Source organism: Lichtheimia ornata (assembly GCF_029851405.1).
Source record: "Lichtheimia ornata isolate CBS 291.66 chromosome Unknown scaffold00047, whole genome shotgun sequence".
Taxonomy (NCBI): Eukaryota; Fungi; Mucoromycota; class Mucoromycetes; order Mucorales; family Lichtheimiaceae; genus Lichtheimia; species Lichtheimia ornata.
In genome coordinates this window covers 108,040-124,231 of record NW_026695367.1, presented here as the reverse complement: position 1 = coordinate 124,231, position 16,192 = coordinate 108,040, and the positions used below count along the sequence as shown (strand labels likewise).

At 43.7% G+C, this 16,192-nt stretch overlaps 5 protein-coding genes across 5 annotated transcripts; 3 read left to right on the top strand and 2 right to left on the bottom strand.

Annotated features, from left to right (window-relative positions):
* Positions 1-2,595: 2,595 nt before the first annotated feature.
* O0I10_008697 (uncharacterized protein) lies at positions 2,596-3,592 on the top strand (the record flags this gene model as incomplete). Its single annotated transcript, XM_058488699.1, has 2 exons — positions 2,596-3,481; positions 3,546-3,592. 2 exons carry the CDS (start codon positions 2,596-2,598, stop codon positions 3,590-3,592), a joined length of 933 nt encoding a protein of 310 aa, XP_058340522.1.
* A 117-nt stretch (positions 3,593-3,709) lies between these two features.
* On the top strand, positions 3,710-9,671 carry O0I10_008696 (uncharacterized protein; the record flags this gene model as incomplete). The annotated part of the gene is made up of 18 exons (XM_058488698.1): positions 3,710-3,889; positions 3,943-5,300; positions 5,359-5,460; positions 5,514-6,201; positions 6,258-6,372; positions 6,435-6,608; positions 6,663-6,809; positions 6,867-7,345; positions 7,408-7,538; positions 7,601-7,713; positions 7,768-7,895; positions 7,961-8,113; positions 8,189-8,368; positions 8,438-8,595; positions 8,657-8,956; positions 9,012-9,094; positions 9,155-9,310; positions 9,385-9,671. 18 exons carry the CDS (start codon positions 3,710-3,712, stop codon positions 9,669-9,671), a joined length of 4,932 nt encoding a protein of 1,643 aa, XP_058340521.1.
* Positions 9,672-9,723: 52 nt separating this feature from the next.
* Positions 9,724-10,088, bottom strand: O0I10_008695 (uncharacterized protein; the record flags this gene model as incomplete). The annotated part of the gene is made up of 3 exons (XM_058488697.1): positions 9,724-9,759; positions 9,830-9,965; positions 10,060-10,088. The coding sequence occupies 3 exons, from the start codon at positions 10,086-10,088 to the stop codon at positions 9,724-9,726; spliced, it is 201 nt and encodes a 66-aa protein (XP_058340520.1).
* Positions 10,089-10,800: 712 nt separating this feature from the next.
* O0I10_008694 (peptidyl-prolyl cis-trans isomerase D) lies at positions 10,801-12,365 on the top strand (the record flags this gene model as incomplete). The annotated part of the gene is made up of 7 exons (XM_058488696.1): positions 10,801-10,817; positions 10,897-10,951; positions 11,039-11,090; positions 11,158-11,228; positions 11,284-11,362; positions 11,446-11,870; positions 11,970-12,365. The coding sequence occupies 7 exons, from the start codon at positions 10,801-10,803 to the stop codon at positions 12,363-12,365; spliced, it is 1,095 nt and encodes a 364-aa protein (XP_058340519.1).
* A 170-nt stretch (positions 12,366-12,535) lies between these two features.
* O0I10_008693 (uncharacterized protein) lies at positions 12,536-13,395 on the bottom strand (the record flags this gene model as incomplete). Its single annotated transcript, XM_058488695.1, has 5 exons — positions 12,536-12,833; positions 12,893-13,071; positions 13,135-13,173; positions 13,245-13,303; positions 13,371-13,395. 5 exons carry the CDS (start codon positions 13,393-13,395, stop codon positions 12,536-12,538), a joined length of 600 nt encoding a protein of 199 aa, XP_058340518.1.
* Between the last annotated feature and the right edge of the window lie 2,797 nt (positions 13,396-16,192).

The following is a 16,192-nucleotide window of genomic DNA, read 5'->3' as shown; positions in this document are numbered from 1 at the left end:
ATATATATATACTCCTTTGTTCTTGTATCTTTCACCCCTCCAATGCTCTATTACTCCTCTGATGATGTACTAATTTCTACTATACTTTCAAGATAACTAAATATACATATTCACGGCCTCGTCTTTTGAAATGTCATGTACTACATGCTACCTTTGAGTAATTGCTATACTATGCAGCCCAGTCTTGTTGTGACACTTGTGGTGTGGTAGCAGTAATTGGCTTTGGCGCCAAAGTCGACTTGTTTGATGCATCATGCCACATGCTGGGAGATGCAATGATAGATGGTGGTGGTAAACGTTGTTGAATACGAGGAGGTAATTGATTTGAGTTGTTGTTGTTGTTGTTGTCATGGTGAGCTTGTAGTACGATAGGTGATGTTTGCGATTGAATTGCACATGATAGTATTTGTGGTCTTGGATGAAGTGCTGATGGTGCTGTTCTTTTTCTTCTTGGGGATTGAACAGGCTGGTCAACCGAAGCTATTACATTCTCATTGTTGATCCGTATCTATGCTGCACTGTTCGATTCCTTCCACACAGTGTATCGTGAACGTAAAGTAATGCATGTTGGATCCATCAGCGTACCGTGACGACATCAGTTGCCATGCCAATACGTTTCAGGTCGCTTGGAAGTGTTTCACTAGTATGTGTGGTATCCAAATGAATATGCGTGGCAAATACAGCATACTTGGAGCTAGCTTACCACGCAAAACAAAGAAAGCGTCGAGAGGATATATCCAAAAAGACTTGTTCTTGTATTGCCGTAGGTCGCCATATTCCTTCACATCATCAACCACTTGCTTTGCATCTTGAGCAGATATCCTTGCACATTCGCCTTGTACTTGAGCAGCTTCTTCACCACAATCATCATTCACATGACTTTTCTTGTTGGTCCATGGTTGTCATCATCATCATCATCATCCGTCAGAGGTCGTCTACACGAGACGCGATACCCACAAGCAACCGAGATAGCGGTACACCTGGTCCCTCAACTTCAAGATCTCTAATGGGTTAGTCATTGGTGTCGTCATTTGACATGAGGACAGGGGTCGAAGTGGTGGAGATGCGGACGAGATCGAGCTGCTGGGCGTTGCTGGTTGGGAAGGAAGGCAATGTCAACAATCGTGTACTGGATTCCTTTGTTCTTGGACGACAACTTTATGTACCTTTGAACGTCCCCGTTTGCTCATTAGTGCAGAAGTGAAAGATAATGACAATAAAAGAAGCCAACTTTTATAAAACGCGCTGTGCCTGTCCTTGTGAATTTCATGCAACAACAGCGTTGCACAAGCTGCCTGGTTACTATCCCCCGTTCTCATTGGCAGTTACTATCTCCCTTTCTCATTGGCCAAAGTTTTACTATCGACCATTCTTATTCGTAGTTACATACTTCAATCGGGCCCGGGTAACATGGGTGGGGCCGCCCTATTTAATTTTTGGTAGCATCTCCCTGGATCGATCAAAGTGAATGGACGCACCACTTGACATCCACAAGCATGATGACGATGCATTAGAAGAAATAATGCAGATGAAAACCAACGCTCCTGATGGACCACTGTAATAGGAGACAATGATAATGGCTATGTGGCAGGATGGGATTATTTGGTGGATGGCGTACATAATATGGTTCCTTTCCATCAGCATGCTGTCGGCTACTAATAGACCAGGTTACCATATGCAAGGCCTGTGTTTTGATTCACGGCACCTATGTATGCAACATCGTGTGGTTTTCCAATACACAAGAGAACGAGAGAGAGAGAGATAGTATGTGCATCAGCGTATTCAAATACGAATGAAAGAAGACGTACAAGAGCAAAATGTGGGAAATGGCCGTCCCTAGTCGTACTCTTGGTATACTTGACATTCATTCATCGATCCTCCATTCATGCATGATATCCTCTTCCTCACTGAATCCACGCATATATATGACCCAAGATCCATTAATAATGCTTGGGACTGATTCATCTGCCCATATCCAACCTACCGTTGGCGATCCTATTACCGTGTGAGTGGGGTGCTTTTGACTTGACACAAGGGTTCAGCCTTTATCGAATCGTTTTTCAATATCATGACTCATGTAGAGCAAAATAGCATACAGCAGCAATGGTGGTGCCTTATCTTTTGATTTGTAAGCATTACGTGATGATCATAATCTATGGTATCCATCATCATCGTGGCTGACGCGAAAGCAAAAAGATACAAACACACGCATACACACGCACACACACCCATGAGGATGGATGTGTATGCACTCTATATGAGCGTTATCGATAGTATCGAGGTGGTAAAACATTCAAGTGTTCAAGTCATTGAGGTCTAATAGGGCATATGTTTACTATTTTATGGATGTTCAAAAAGCATCAGAAAGAGGAGTGAGTGGTCGCACTGACATTCTAGTAGAGGGCCAATAAGCATCTGCTCAATCAAGGATAATTTCGCCACTTGTGGTATGTCATGAATGACACAGCATTACTAAATGATGATTGGCATGAATGGGAAAAATTAAATCCCGAGTAGCGCGGGGTTGACCGGATGCGTATATAAAGCAACTTTAGCAAAGTGCACCTCTTTTCTTTCATCCCACAATATACTACAATGAACACATCCACACCACAATGCGCGTTTATTGGCCTAGGAGCTATGGGTATCCATATGGCTAAACACATCCACAACCATCTCGTTCAATCGGGTCATCCACCCCTACTCGTATACAATCGTACGCGTGCTCGTGGCGAATCGCTTGCTTCTGAAGTCCCTGGTCTCCAGGTTGCCGACTCGCTTCAACAAGTGGCACAAACAGCCGATGTTATTTTCACTTGTCTTTTGAATGATGCAGCTGTGTCCCAAGTTATTACCGATTTGTTATCAGCGGGATTGAAGGAAGACGCTATTATTGTGGAACAATCAACCATCGCACCCACTGTTACCAAAGAGCTTGCTGCCAAAGTAAACAAGGAAAGCAAAGCACACTATATCGCATGTCCAATTATGGGTCCCCCACCCAAAGCTGCAGCTGCCCAATTGATTGTTTTGGCTGCTGGACCACAAAATGTACGCGACAAAGTCCTACCTCTTTTGGTACCTGCTATTGGCCCCAAGGCGATTCAACTCGGTGATGATCCCGTACAAGCTTTGCATATGAAGCTCACTGGAAACTTTTTCGTTACCTCGTTGGTGGAGATGTTGGGTGAAGGTATGACGTTGGGCCAGGCATCAGGTGTTGGTCAAGATAAGGTCAAGGAGTTATTGGATGCTCTATTCCCCGGCACGTTGATTCCTCAATATGCCGATCGCATCGTGAGGAATACATACAAAGACCAAATCTTCTTCCCATTGTCTTCAGCAAGAAAAGATGCCACCCACATTAAGAATTTGGGCAATAGCGTCAATGCAAAGTTACCCATCACTGATATCTTTTTGGACCATCTCAACTCGGTTCAAGAATCCGAAGGAGATCTCGATATTTCGGGTGTTGTTGTTGGTAATGTACAAAGGGTAGTGATGTGTTTATTATACAGAATTGCTAATGTTATTACTATCAATAGCATCAAGAAAAGCTGCCGGTCTCAATGAGGATGGCTCGAAACCATAGAAACAATGAAATACTAGTTTATGCGGACAATAATAAAGCACCACTTTCCTTTTCTGTATTCCTATCCCACACACCCTTTGACCCACTACCACGATCGCGCGAGATCGCGCTACACCCATGTCTCGACAGCATTGCATTTCTATCCGCATTGTTAATATCGATCACTACTTGGCTGAGCCTGGTCCCTTCGATCGTCGTTTCACACCTTACAGCGAGACACCATTGGACAAGGTGCCGGTGATTCGAATATTTGGATCGACGCCTTCTGGACAAAAGACATGCTTGCACATTCACCAGGTATGAGTGCGTTGAATGTAGTAATAGCAGTGTATTAACATGGATGATGATAGGCGTATCCTTATTTCTATGTGCCTTACAAGACGTCGTCCATAGATCCCGAAGATATCCAACGAGACATTTATCAGTTTGGCGCAGCACTCAATCAAGCCATTGCACTCTCCAAGACGACAGCTAAAAAGGATGCGAGCGATCAGCAGTATATTGCAGCAATCACTTTGGTCAAAGGTGTACCCTTCTATGGATTCCATACAGGCTATCAAATGTTCCTCAAGATCCATCTCCTTAATCCATCAGACAAGCAACGCATGCTGGATCTCTTACAAAGTGGTGCTATCCGCGAGACTATCTTTCAACCACATGAGGCGCATATATCATTCGAATTGCAATTTATGATGGATTACAACCTTTTTGGCATGGATTGGATTCATATCGACTCAATTCAAGACAACGATCCACAGCTTAGTCTACGTTTTCGGCAACCATTGATGGATGAGCCCAAGACACATGTCATTTTGAGCCAACATAGCAGCAATGAAGAGAGGGGGGATGTACAATACTATACAGCAAGGAGCATACCAGCCGAACTACAATGGGCAGAGGTACCACGTTCAAGCTATTGCGAATTGGAGGCCGACACGACTGCCATGACGATAGCCAATCGCTTGGAAGTGAAGCAACGCAATATCCATGACAACGAGCATACTGGAAGTGTTTTGCATGAGCGTCCTTTTGACCCATCAGAAAAGTTGATCCCTTCACTTGCTTGTATCTGGACGGATGAGGAGAAAAGGCGACAATCCAAAGGCGAGAATATGCCATCATTTGCTTCTCAATCATCGGATCAACGTGTGCCTGATATCAAGTGGGATATGGAACATCGATGGCGTCGTATGCTGGATCGCTATATTGCATCGGATCAAACAGTACCGGCAATCAACAATGATATTGCCCTTGCATGTCCTGAAGTACAAGCCCCTTCTTCAATGGCAGTAGACATGTCCCATATACCTTCAGCATTCGAAGCAGTCGAAGCATTATACCCAGATTCCTATTTCAGACATGGCAATATCCTTCCTCAGTCTCTTTTTCGCCAACGCACTAGTAGCGATGAACACCTCTTTTCTGATTTTGGATCTCCTTTCAATATACCCACTACCACCACCCGCAATCAACAAGAAATGCTTTTGCAAGCTCAGCACAGCGTTGACGAGGACAAGATTCGATCGTTATTGGAATCTCAATCTTTTCATGATGATGGTGAAGGAGGAGGAGGAATGGATGATGATGATTTATTGGCAATGTTGGATGAATTTGAAAACCGTGAGGATATGGATGATGCACAACAAATGGAAAATGATTTCCTCGAGGAACCAGATGCTGCTGGAAGTAGCACCGACCGATTATTCAGGTTAGCATGAATCGGATATCAAAATAAGGATGACATTGCTGATTGATGGCATTGATAGACCAAGGAAGTTGGATTTCAGTATTCATGCAGCCCAAACGACTGAAGAGGACGAAGATGATCATCAGCTCATGGTCAGCGATATTCCTCCGTCACCTCCACTGTAAGTATATGAATTACAATGACATGGGCATAAACCAACAACGAGTTCTTTAGACGACACAAGCGTAATCGCCTCTATTTGCCGCAATTTGATGGTGCAGGGGATAGTGATGATACAGAGAGCAACGACAACGACACCAATTTTGAAAAAGCATGGAGCAAGGTCAAACATCGGATCAAGAACAGCAAACGATCATGGGATTTTGTGAACGAGCCGATTGTGGAAATCAAACACGACGCCGCACTGCTTAATTTCATTGCATCAAAGAGTCAAGAATCGATACCCTCCTCCTGCTCCCCTCCAAGGGCATCGCATCATAGCACATCATCATCATCATCATCGAAGACAAGGACAACATGCTCTCCATCACGTGATATGAAGCGACAAAAGATTGACGATCTTCGAGAAGAGTATGTATTTGCTCCTCCTCCTCCAGTGGTGACAACAGAACGTGTGCAATATCAAGAGCCTTATTACAGCAATCCAGCTGATGTACCCAACAAGCCCAAAGTATTCTCTGGGAAGGAATTTCGGCTAAAGTCCAAGAGTCTTTGTGATCTCAAACCAGTGCAAGGGCGATTCTCACATGATCACAGCATGGCAAAGTCATCAACGCATATCAAGTTTTGGGAACCATTGGATCCTCCACCCACATTCCAACAAGTCAAGCATTGGTTACAAGATAAAAGCAGTCATTGTAAGGAAGACGACACAAGACCCAAGAATATTGAGCAATCTCAGGCAAGGAACATGTGAAATGGATTTTGGGATTGCTGTTGACACTATGTACATAATAGCTCGATGGACCTAGTAAGCTGAATTCCTTTGACTTTCAATTCAGCTTGACCAAGCCCAAAGGAAAGGTGTCATCAACACGCAATTATTTGGACCTGCTGAGTCTTGAAGTTCATGGTATGTATAATGAAGGTGGATGCGACATAGTATTAGCATGCTGACAAACGAGATATCAATAGTCAACACACGTGATGATAAGCTTCCCGATCCGGCACATGATCCAATACAAGTCATCTTTTGGTGTTTGCAGACTGAAGATGTCAATATTGCATCGAATGGCTTTCAAGAGGGGTATCACGTTGGGATCATAGCTGTTGGAGACAAAGTCAAAGTGTCAAAAATTGGTTTATATGGTAAGTTCACATCATTTTCCTATGCTAGCGCTTGCTAAGAATCCATCATAATAGATATCGATACGACCTATGTTGAAAACGAGTATGAGCTTCTTTTGACATTGATCGACAAGGTGCGACTTTATGATCCGGATTTTCTCGTTGGATATGAGCTCAACAACTCTTCATGGGGATATGTGATTGAGCGTGCTGCACAATTGAGTAAGTAGTGACCTTCCCTAGTAGTGATAGGATTGGCCTATTGATAAGGTGCTTTAGAAATCAATCTTATTGATGAGCTTGCCCGTATTCTTGCATCATCTGATACCTTGCAACGTGATCATTGGGGTTACCGAAAGGCTTCCGTGTTTCGTACCAGTGGCAGGCACATGGTCAATGTATGGCGTATTATGCGTGGCGAGCTCAACTTGACAAGCTACACCTTTGAAAACATCGCCTATCAGCTCTTGCATTGTAGAGTACCCCACTTTTCGCATCGTACATTGACGACATGGTACAAGGCTGGTGCTCCTGTTCTCAAGCATCGTCTCTTTCGCTATTACCTGGATCGGGTGCAAATGAATCTGGACATGCTCGACGTATCAGAATGCATAAATCGGACATCCGAATCTGCACGTGTATTTGGCATTGATTTTTATTCTGTAATTACGCGTGGCTCCCAGTTCAAGGTGGAATCAATGATGTTTCGACTTGCCAAGCCAGAGAATTTTATATTGGTCACGCCAAGTAGGAAGCAGGTAACATCTTTATTTGGATGTAACGTTGAAAGCATCTAGTAACCATGATCCTTGTTGAGTAGGTGGGACAACAACGAGCAGCCGAATGCCTTCCTTTGATCATGGAACCGGAAACAAAATATTACAACAGCCCATTGCTTGTACTCGACTTTCAATCTTTGTATCCATCAGTCATGATTGCCTATAATTACTGGTAAAGATAATCACATTATATGGACATGGCTCGTGGGACTGATACGTATGTATTATGATTAGCTTTTCTACTTGCCTTGGTAAAGTGCGTGCTCCAGATGATCCGCCCAGATTTGGTGTCAGCGAGTTGGACGTTCCTCCCGAGATCCTTGATCAATTGAAAGATGAAATCAATAGTAAGTGGATACCCCTCCTTTTCATTCATGATGGCTAATGGTAAAACGATTTAGTTTCTCCTAATGGTATTATGTTTGTCAAGCCGTCAGTGCGCAAAAGTCTACTTGCCAAGATGTTACAAGAGATTTTGGATACTCGAGTTATGGTGAAGGCATCAATGAAGGAATATAAAGATGACAAGGTATACATCAAACACAAATGAAAAGGCGTTGTAGCAAAGGTTCACATGATGCATGTATTTTATAGGGATTGCAACGCCTTTTGGATGCAAGACAGCTTACCTTAAAGTACATCGCCAACGTCACCTATGGATACACGGCTGCCACCTTCTCTGGCAGGATGCCAGCTGTCGAGATTGCGGATAGTATTGTCCAAACAGGTCGTGAGACCCTTGAAAAGGTGAATATTGGATCATGCAAAGATAATGTTGCCACCAGACGCACTGATTTCTTTTGCTATCTCTATTCTCTGTAGACAATTGCCACCATCACACAATCCGAAAAGTGGGATGCTCGAGTCGTCTATGGTGATACAGATAGTGTGTTTGTCTACTTGCCAGGCCGTACTCGGGAAGAAGCCTTTGTAATTGGGAACGAGATTGCAGATACCATCACCTCCATGAACCCAGCACCTATACGTCTAAAGTTTGAAAAGGTAACATGCGATCAAATACATTTCTACGTGCCCTTTGTCAACACTAACACTGATACCATTCTTTGTTAGGTGTATCATCCATGTGTACTTGTTGCAAAGAAGCGCTACGTTGGGTTCAAGTTTGAGCATCCCGATCAAGAAGAACCAGAGTTTGAAGCAAAGGGAATTGAGACTGTGAGACGTGATGGGACACCTGCAACACAAAAGATTTTGGAATCTGGTCTCAAGTAATTGTGATTGATATGGCGAAAGTGGATGTTAGCTTATAGAACATTTGAACCCTCCTAGGATCCTATTTCGTACTCAAGACATGTCCGAATTGAAGGATTACTTGAAAAGACAATGGACCAAGATTCTATCCAATCGTGTTCCTTTACAGGATTTCATCATTGCCAAGGAGGTCAAGCTAGGATCATATACTGAACAAGGGAAACCAAATGGTGCTCGTGTGGCAGAGGCACAAATGGCTTTAGACCCAAGAGCTGCACCTCAATATGGAGAACGTGTACCGTATGTTGTAGTACACAAAGGCCCTAATGCTCGACTACGGGACAAGGTCGTTCGCCCTGAAGAGATTATATCTGACAAGTACGTATTGTTGATGTTGATGCTAAAATATTGGATGCTGACATTTACAACATAGCTCATTGATGCTTGACGGCGAGTATTACATACGCAAGCAAATTATACCCCCATTGGCGAGAATCTTTAATCTTGTTGGTGTTGGTAAGTTGAAGCAAATCTACAATGACGAAGATTCCTTTTTAACATGTATTTGATGATTAGACATTGCAGCATGGTATGATGAGATGCCAAAGCAACAAAAGGTATCAGCTATTGCCTCCTCTCATTATGCCCAGCATGAAGCACAGACCGCACGACGCATCGATCAATATTATGCAAGCAGCCATTGTGTCGTATGTCGACGACTAACAAGGAATGGTAAGGGGATATCACAGATGCTCAAAAAGAGATCTATATGCTTATTTCATCCTCTTCCCCCGTCTTTGCCATAGCCATTTGCGATGCATGTCAAGCCAAATATGCCAATACAGTGTACATCCTCCGTTCACGGCAAGCCGAATCCCAAACTCGCATTGCAGATATTCTCAAAGTGTGTGATACATGTTCGCAAGTTTCATCTACCATCAATGCACCCACTGATGATCGTGCTGCCATTGGAAACACTGGATTTGCCGACCATCCCTGCGACTCACTGGATTGCCCTGTGTTTTACGAACGTGTCAAGGCCAAAAATGATATTCGAGCCACCACCACATATGATGAGTTATTAGACAAATAGAAAAGAGGGGATGCTTTTCTCTTTATAAAAGTTGCATATGATGAATCTCTTTCTATTGTTGCTGGGGCTTGTGTTCGGCAACGGGTTTCTAGGCAACGAGAACCATATAAGCATTCCACTCCTCTTGCCATTGTATACACCCACACAGTTCCCATTACCTGTTCAGAAGCGACACCCTTGGACCACTTGGCAAACTTGAGGTTGTTTTGGTTACGGGCCTCAGCAGCGACGCGAAGGTCGTTCTTCAAAGAGTTGCGAAGGGCACGAGCGCAAATGTTAGCGTACTGGATGTAGCTATAATGGGGGGTAACGATGGAGGCATGGTGAGCATCAAGTTATTGCATTGGTGGATAAAAGGTGTTCAATAAAAGGAGTAATCACGACGTACGAGAGACCGGCAGACTTCCAGGCAGACATGATATGTACTGTATGTCAAAGGGGTTAAGAGACGAAAAACAATTTTCGGGCGGGGAAGGGTGGCAATTCCTCTCAGATGACGTCTTACTTTGGATGATGGGCTCTCTACAGCCAACCATTCATTCATTCCCCTCAGCCAATTTGATACCGACTCTCTTTATATCCACAACTACCCCCCACACACACATCATGCTATGTCCTTATATATAACTAGGCTACCTTTTGCACAATGAAATGGTCTACGTTATCATTCATAGAGTCGTCTTTGGGCGGTAGAATACGAAAGCTGTATTCAAGTAGGAGACGCTGTTATCATCCATGGAAGGAAGATGCTAATGGAATATAAGCGAATGATAACTGTGTACTACCATACAATCATTTAAGGAGAGAAAGCATGAACGGGTTGCAAAAGAAGGTGGAGGAAACAATGAGAACGAAATAGACTGCATGAAAAAGATGTCCTTGTTTACTGCTCAAAGAGAAATGACAGAAGCACTAGTAGCAAGAGCCTATTTATTGATGGGACATCGTATGAAGGTCATAGAAAAGGTGCATATGTATGGGTATGTATTGTCAAGCGAACGTCCTGATGGCACCGGGATGATGGTGGGTGGGCAACAAGCAGTCAATTTTTCTGGATCATTCTTGAAGGAGAGTGATTTAAGGACGCAGGCACGTCAGGCTTTACAACTACACTCTTTTATCACCGCTCATGTCCAATCCACGCGTGTAAGCTCATGGTTGCTTGGTTACAAGGTTACACTGTAGATATTCCTAACGCGTATGCTTTATTCTTTTGGTTGTATAGTTTCTTCGACATCACTATTGGCGGCAAGCCTGCCGGTCGCATTGTCTTTGAATTGGTAAGGTTTACAACATGCCGTCATTGGCGGTTCTTGCAACAAGAGGAAGGGGACACATGCTCACGCACAACTCGTTGGATATCGTAGTTCAAGGATGTCACTCCCAAGACGGCAGAGAACTTCCGTGCCCTTTGCACTGGTAAGTGAACAGAGGCATGCTCTATGCGAGACGGGACATTGATACTAATGGTTGTGCTCCACAATAGGCGAAAAGGGTGTTGGCAAGGCTGGCAAACCATTGCACTTTAAGGGATCCATTTTCCACCGTGTGATCAAGGTGAGTGATTTGAGGAATGGAAGAAGATATCATTATTAATCCATGATGGTTATAGAACTTTATGTGTCAAGGTGGCGACTTTACCAATGGCAATGGTACTGGTGGTGAATCGATCTATGGTGAAAAATTTGAAGGTACATTAAAGAAGGAGGAGAGGGGGGAGGTGTTGTATGGTGGGTAAATGTCACATGATGAGTAACCGAATATTCATTCTTAGATGAGAACTTTGAACTCAAGCACGAGAAGCCTTTCTTGTTGTCGATGGCCAATGCTGGTCCTGGTACCAATGGATCTCAATTCTTTATCACCACTGTGCCTACTCCTCACTTGGATGGCAAGCACGTTGTCTTTGGCAAGGTGCTCAAGGGCAAGGGTATTGTGCGTCAAATTGAAAACCAAGAGACCACCAGTGATCGTCCCAACCAAGACGTTGTGATTGCCGACTGTGGTGAGATCCCTGAAGGTGCTGATGATGGTGTGCCTGCACCCACTGATGGTGATGCATATGAGGAATACCCCGAGGATTATGAAGGTCCCAAGGAAGACAATGATCTTGTTCAAATTGCTACTCAGCTCAAGGCTATTGGTAACGACTACTTTAAGAAGGGTGACTATGGCAACGCCAGTGCAAAGTATGATAAGGTATGAGACGTTTTATGTGTGTGTGTGTGTGTGTGTGTGTGTGTGTGTGTGCGTGTGTGTGTTGCTCCATTTTTATTAACAAGTTGTCCTATGTAATAGGCTATTCGTTACTTGAATGAGAAGCCCATGTTTGATGAAGAGGATACTGAAGACTTCCGCAAGAACTACTCTGCTGTCAAGGTCCCATGCTTGCTCAACCGTGCCATGTGCGCCCTCAAGTTGGGTGAGAACAAGGAAGCTATCAAGGCTACAACCACTGTGATTGACTATGATGCCAAGTATCTCAAGGACACTGATGTGACTAAGGCATACTTCCGTCGTGGTATGGCTAAATTGGCCAGCAAGGATGAGGATGGTGCTATTTTTGATCTCGAGAAGGCCGCCGAGAAGGATCCCTCAGATGCTGCTATCAAGCGCGAGTTGACCAATGCTAAGCAAAAGAAGGTCCAACGCAAGCAAAAGGAGAAGGCAGCTTTTGCCAAGATGTTTGGTTAGAGAAATACACCCGTACACATGTTTATATATACACATCCCCTTCAGCATTGTTCTTTTTTCGCTCCCACATTATAATGCATGTATCCTTTCCAATTGTTCATAAAAAGCTTTTGATGTTTGCAATGGCTTTGTATTAAACCAAAACGTCCTTTCTTGACTACTACTACTTCTTAAAGCTTGCTCTGAAAGTAAGATTTCCATTGATCCAATTCCCATCCGGAAGAAACGCTGTTGTCCTGCAAGCCATCAAAGAGCACGGTAGGGCTAACGTGGATGCCGTTTTGGCGGCCAATCTTGATACAAAGCTTCAAATCATTGGTAACAGCATTGCCACCGTTCTTGACTTCGGTACCAGGAGACAACAAGCTGACGATCTTGTCGGCAGGAACACCCACAGCTCCAGCAATCTCGGCTACTTCGGCAACAAGCTGATGACGTGTCTTGTTCTCAACAGCTTCATCAAAGAACCTAGATGTGTGTGATACGTCAATGCGAGTAAAGATTGGATGGTTACATTCGATGCTTACTGGGCCTGTTTCTCAAAGAGAGCATCCGAGAAGGGGAAGAACTTGCTAGGATCAACCTTTTCCACTGCCAATGCTGCTTCGTGCACAAGAGTCGAGGTAGCATGCCATGGTTGCACTTGCTGACGGAAGATCAATTGGAGTTTGCCAGAGTAATTCTGCTCAACATAGGGCCATACTTGCTATAACGGATAACGCACTAGTGTCAGTATCATACGCGTCAAACAAAGAAAGAGAACACTTACTTCACGAATACGCTTGTAAATCTTGGCACTGAATGGACACTGTTGAACGACGTGCGATTAGCACAGCACACCCAATGAACGTGTTGTCGCAATGCCCAGTCTTATCTTACCACGTAATCCAAGTAAATTTCAAGGGTGTGAGGAGCCGAGGCAACACCAAGACGATGAGCTATTGCAATCCGTAGTGAATCTCATGTTCAATTGAAGCAATAATAAACACCAATGCAATAGCTTACCTGCGAACTGAGGAGCGAGAGCCATGTTTGTAAAGAAAAGAGACAAGAGAGACCGGGTATGTCGCCATCTCTCTTACTAATTGAGGGATCAAACGCGCTTTTCCAATTATGGCACCCTGTTGCATGAATCAGTGATCGTATTCTAGTTATCCCATGCTTCTTTCCTTGCACCTTCTTGTGTATTGTGAGTGTACCTTCTATGTATTACGTTTGAGCTTGGATTACTACGCTGGTTACCAGCTCCAATGATCATGGATTATGTGTCATTTGGTTATCCCATCATCCTGATGTATACGATCAGACACTGGAGGTTTTCTAATGTTGGATGATATATGGTTGTTTGAGCGTTATTCAGTCAATTCAGCTCTGATCAAGCAAGTCGAATGATGAAGATGATGTGCTTGAGCAGGAGAATCGTTCACATGCATCGGTTTGAGCGACAATGGTGAATGGGAAGAAGGGCTGTCAACTGGCAGTTTATGAAGCAATCAATCACTTGATACTTCTGATGTTTGGATGATACTCCTTTGTTTGAGTGTTGTTCAGCCAAATCCTCTCGGATCAAGAAGTTGAATCATGGAAATGATGGGCTAGAGCAGGAGAATCGTTCGTATGCAGAGGATTTGGCAACATTCCTGATGAGAAAGAAGTAGCTTTTAGCTCGCAATATGAACTGTTACTGAAAAGTGTAAAAGTATCATGCATGGCCCCTTCCAATCGTGCATATCGGCGGTGTTACACAAAGGCGCCCAAGTGCATCTTTTGCTCTATCAGGTCCACCTAATTCACAATGAACAAAGACTACCTTTCATATAGCATCACGCTTACAAACATAAAGGTGTCTGTATCTCCAAACTTTACAATGAAACGTGAGGTTTTGAATAGAGCAATGGGCTCGGCTTGGTCAACAGCACCTTGTGTGAAAGTTTCGCGTTCAATGTCGCAAACAGCCCAAAAAATATTTTTTGGTCGTCGTCGTCGTCGAAGAGGTCGACCCCCAGATCCAGTTTGGCTGATAGCGACATTGCGAAATCTGGGATTGGCAAGCTTGAACGTGAAACTTTCACACAAGGTGCAGTTGGCCAAGCCGTGCCCATTGCTCTAATAAAAACCCCACGTTTGATTGTAAAGTTTAGAGATACAGGCACCTTTATGTTTGTAAGTGTGATGCTATATTAGAAGTGGCCTTTGTTCATTATCAAGTAGGTGGACTCTGGCAGAGCAAAAGATGCAGAAGGATCTCTTTGGGTAACTCAGCTAAAAAGTCAGGACTTCAGGGACAATGCATGAATGGTACGCAACCCTCACTTTGATGTCATACATTGGCAGCTAATAGCCACTTTTGTGCATTCCCAACTTTTGTGCATTCTATTGTAGGTGGGACGATGCTCCTGCTCTTGACAGTCATTTCCATGATTAAAGTAGGTTGATCCGAGCTGATTTGGTCGAGTTACGCTCACACAAGATTACATCGGTTGAGCTACATCGAGTGTGCTTGATGTCCAGAGTGATGCAATCTCTCTTTGACCGCAGCTCAGTCAAATCAGCTCGGATCAACCTACTTTAATCATGGAAATGAATGTCTAGAGCAGGGGCATCGTTCCCATGCAGTGGATCTCGCAACAATGATGAATGGATAAAAGTGGCCGTTAGCTAGCAATACATACCTGTTCCTAGATGATCCATAAAGTAATTATACATTGACCCTTCCATTCATGCAAACGTAGCTGTGTTACACAACACGACCCTCTGCATCTTTTGCTCTGCCAGGGTCCACCTACTTGACAATGAACAAAGACCACTCTTCTTATAGCATCACACTTACAAACATAAAGGTGTCTGTATCTCCAAACTTTACAATGAAACGTGGGGTTTTTATTAGAGCAATGAGCTCGGCTTGGTCAACAGCACCTTGTGTGAAAGTTTTACATTCAATGTCGCAAACAGCCCAAAAAATATTTTTTTGGTCGTCGTCGTCGAAGAGGTCGACCCCCAGATCCAGTTTGGCTGGTAGCGACATTGCGAAATCTGGGGATGGCCACGATGAACTTCATACTTTGACACAAGATTCCTTTGACCCCGACAAGCACGTTGCTCTAATAAAAACCCCACGTTTCATTGTAAAGTTTAGAGATACAGGCGTCTTTACGTTGTACATACGCTGTAAGCGTGATGCTATATGAAAAGAGTTCTTTGTTCATTGTCAATTAGCTAAACCTGATAGAGCCAAAGATGCAGCGGGACCTGTTTATGTAACACAGACATGAAAGATTCATGCATGATACTTATACACTGATAGCCCATTCCTCTCATTCATCTTTCTTGCACAACCCAATGCATGTGAACGATTGTACTGGTCCAGCCCATCATGCCCATCCTTCAACTTTCCTGATCCGAGAGGATTTGACTGAAAAACGCTCAAACACCGAAGTATCATCCAATATGAGAAAAATCATTCTGCAAAGTTATTTGTAAACTGCCAGCTAATAGCCCATTCCTCCCAATCATCTTTGTTTCCCAATCCAATGCATGTGAGCGATTCTCCTGCACCATCCCATCATCTCCATCCTTCAACTTTCTTGATCCGAGTGGATTTGACTGAAAAGCGCTCAAACACAGAAACATCATCCAATTCAGAAAGATCAAAGTGATGTAGTTATTTGTAAACTGCCACTTGATAGCCCATTCCTCCCATTCACCTTCTTTAGCCAGCCCAATGCATACGAACGATTCCCCTTCTCCATCCCATCATCTCCATCATTCAACTTTCTTGATCTGGGAGGATGCGACTGGGCAACGCTTGTACAAACAAATATCAATCA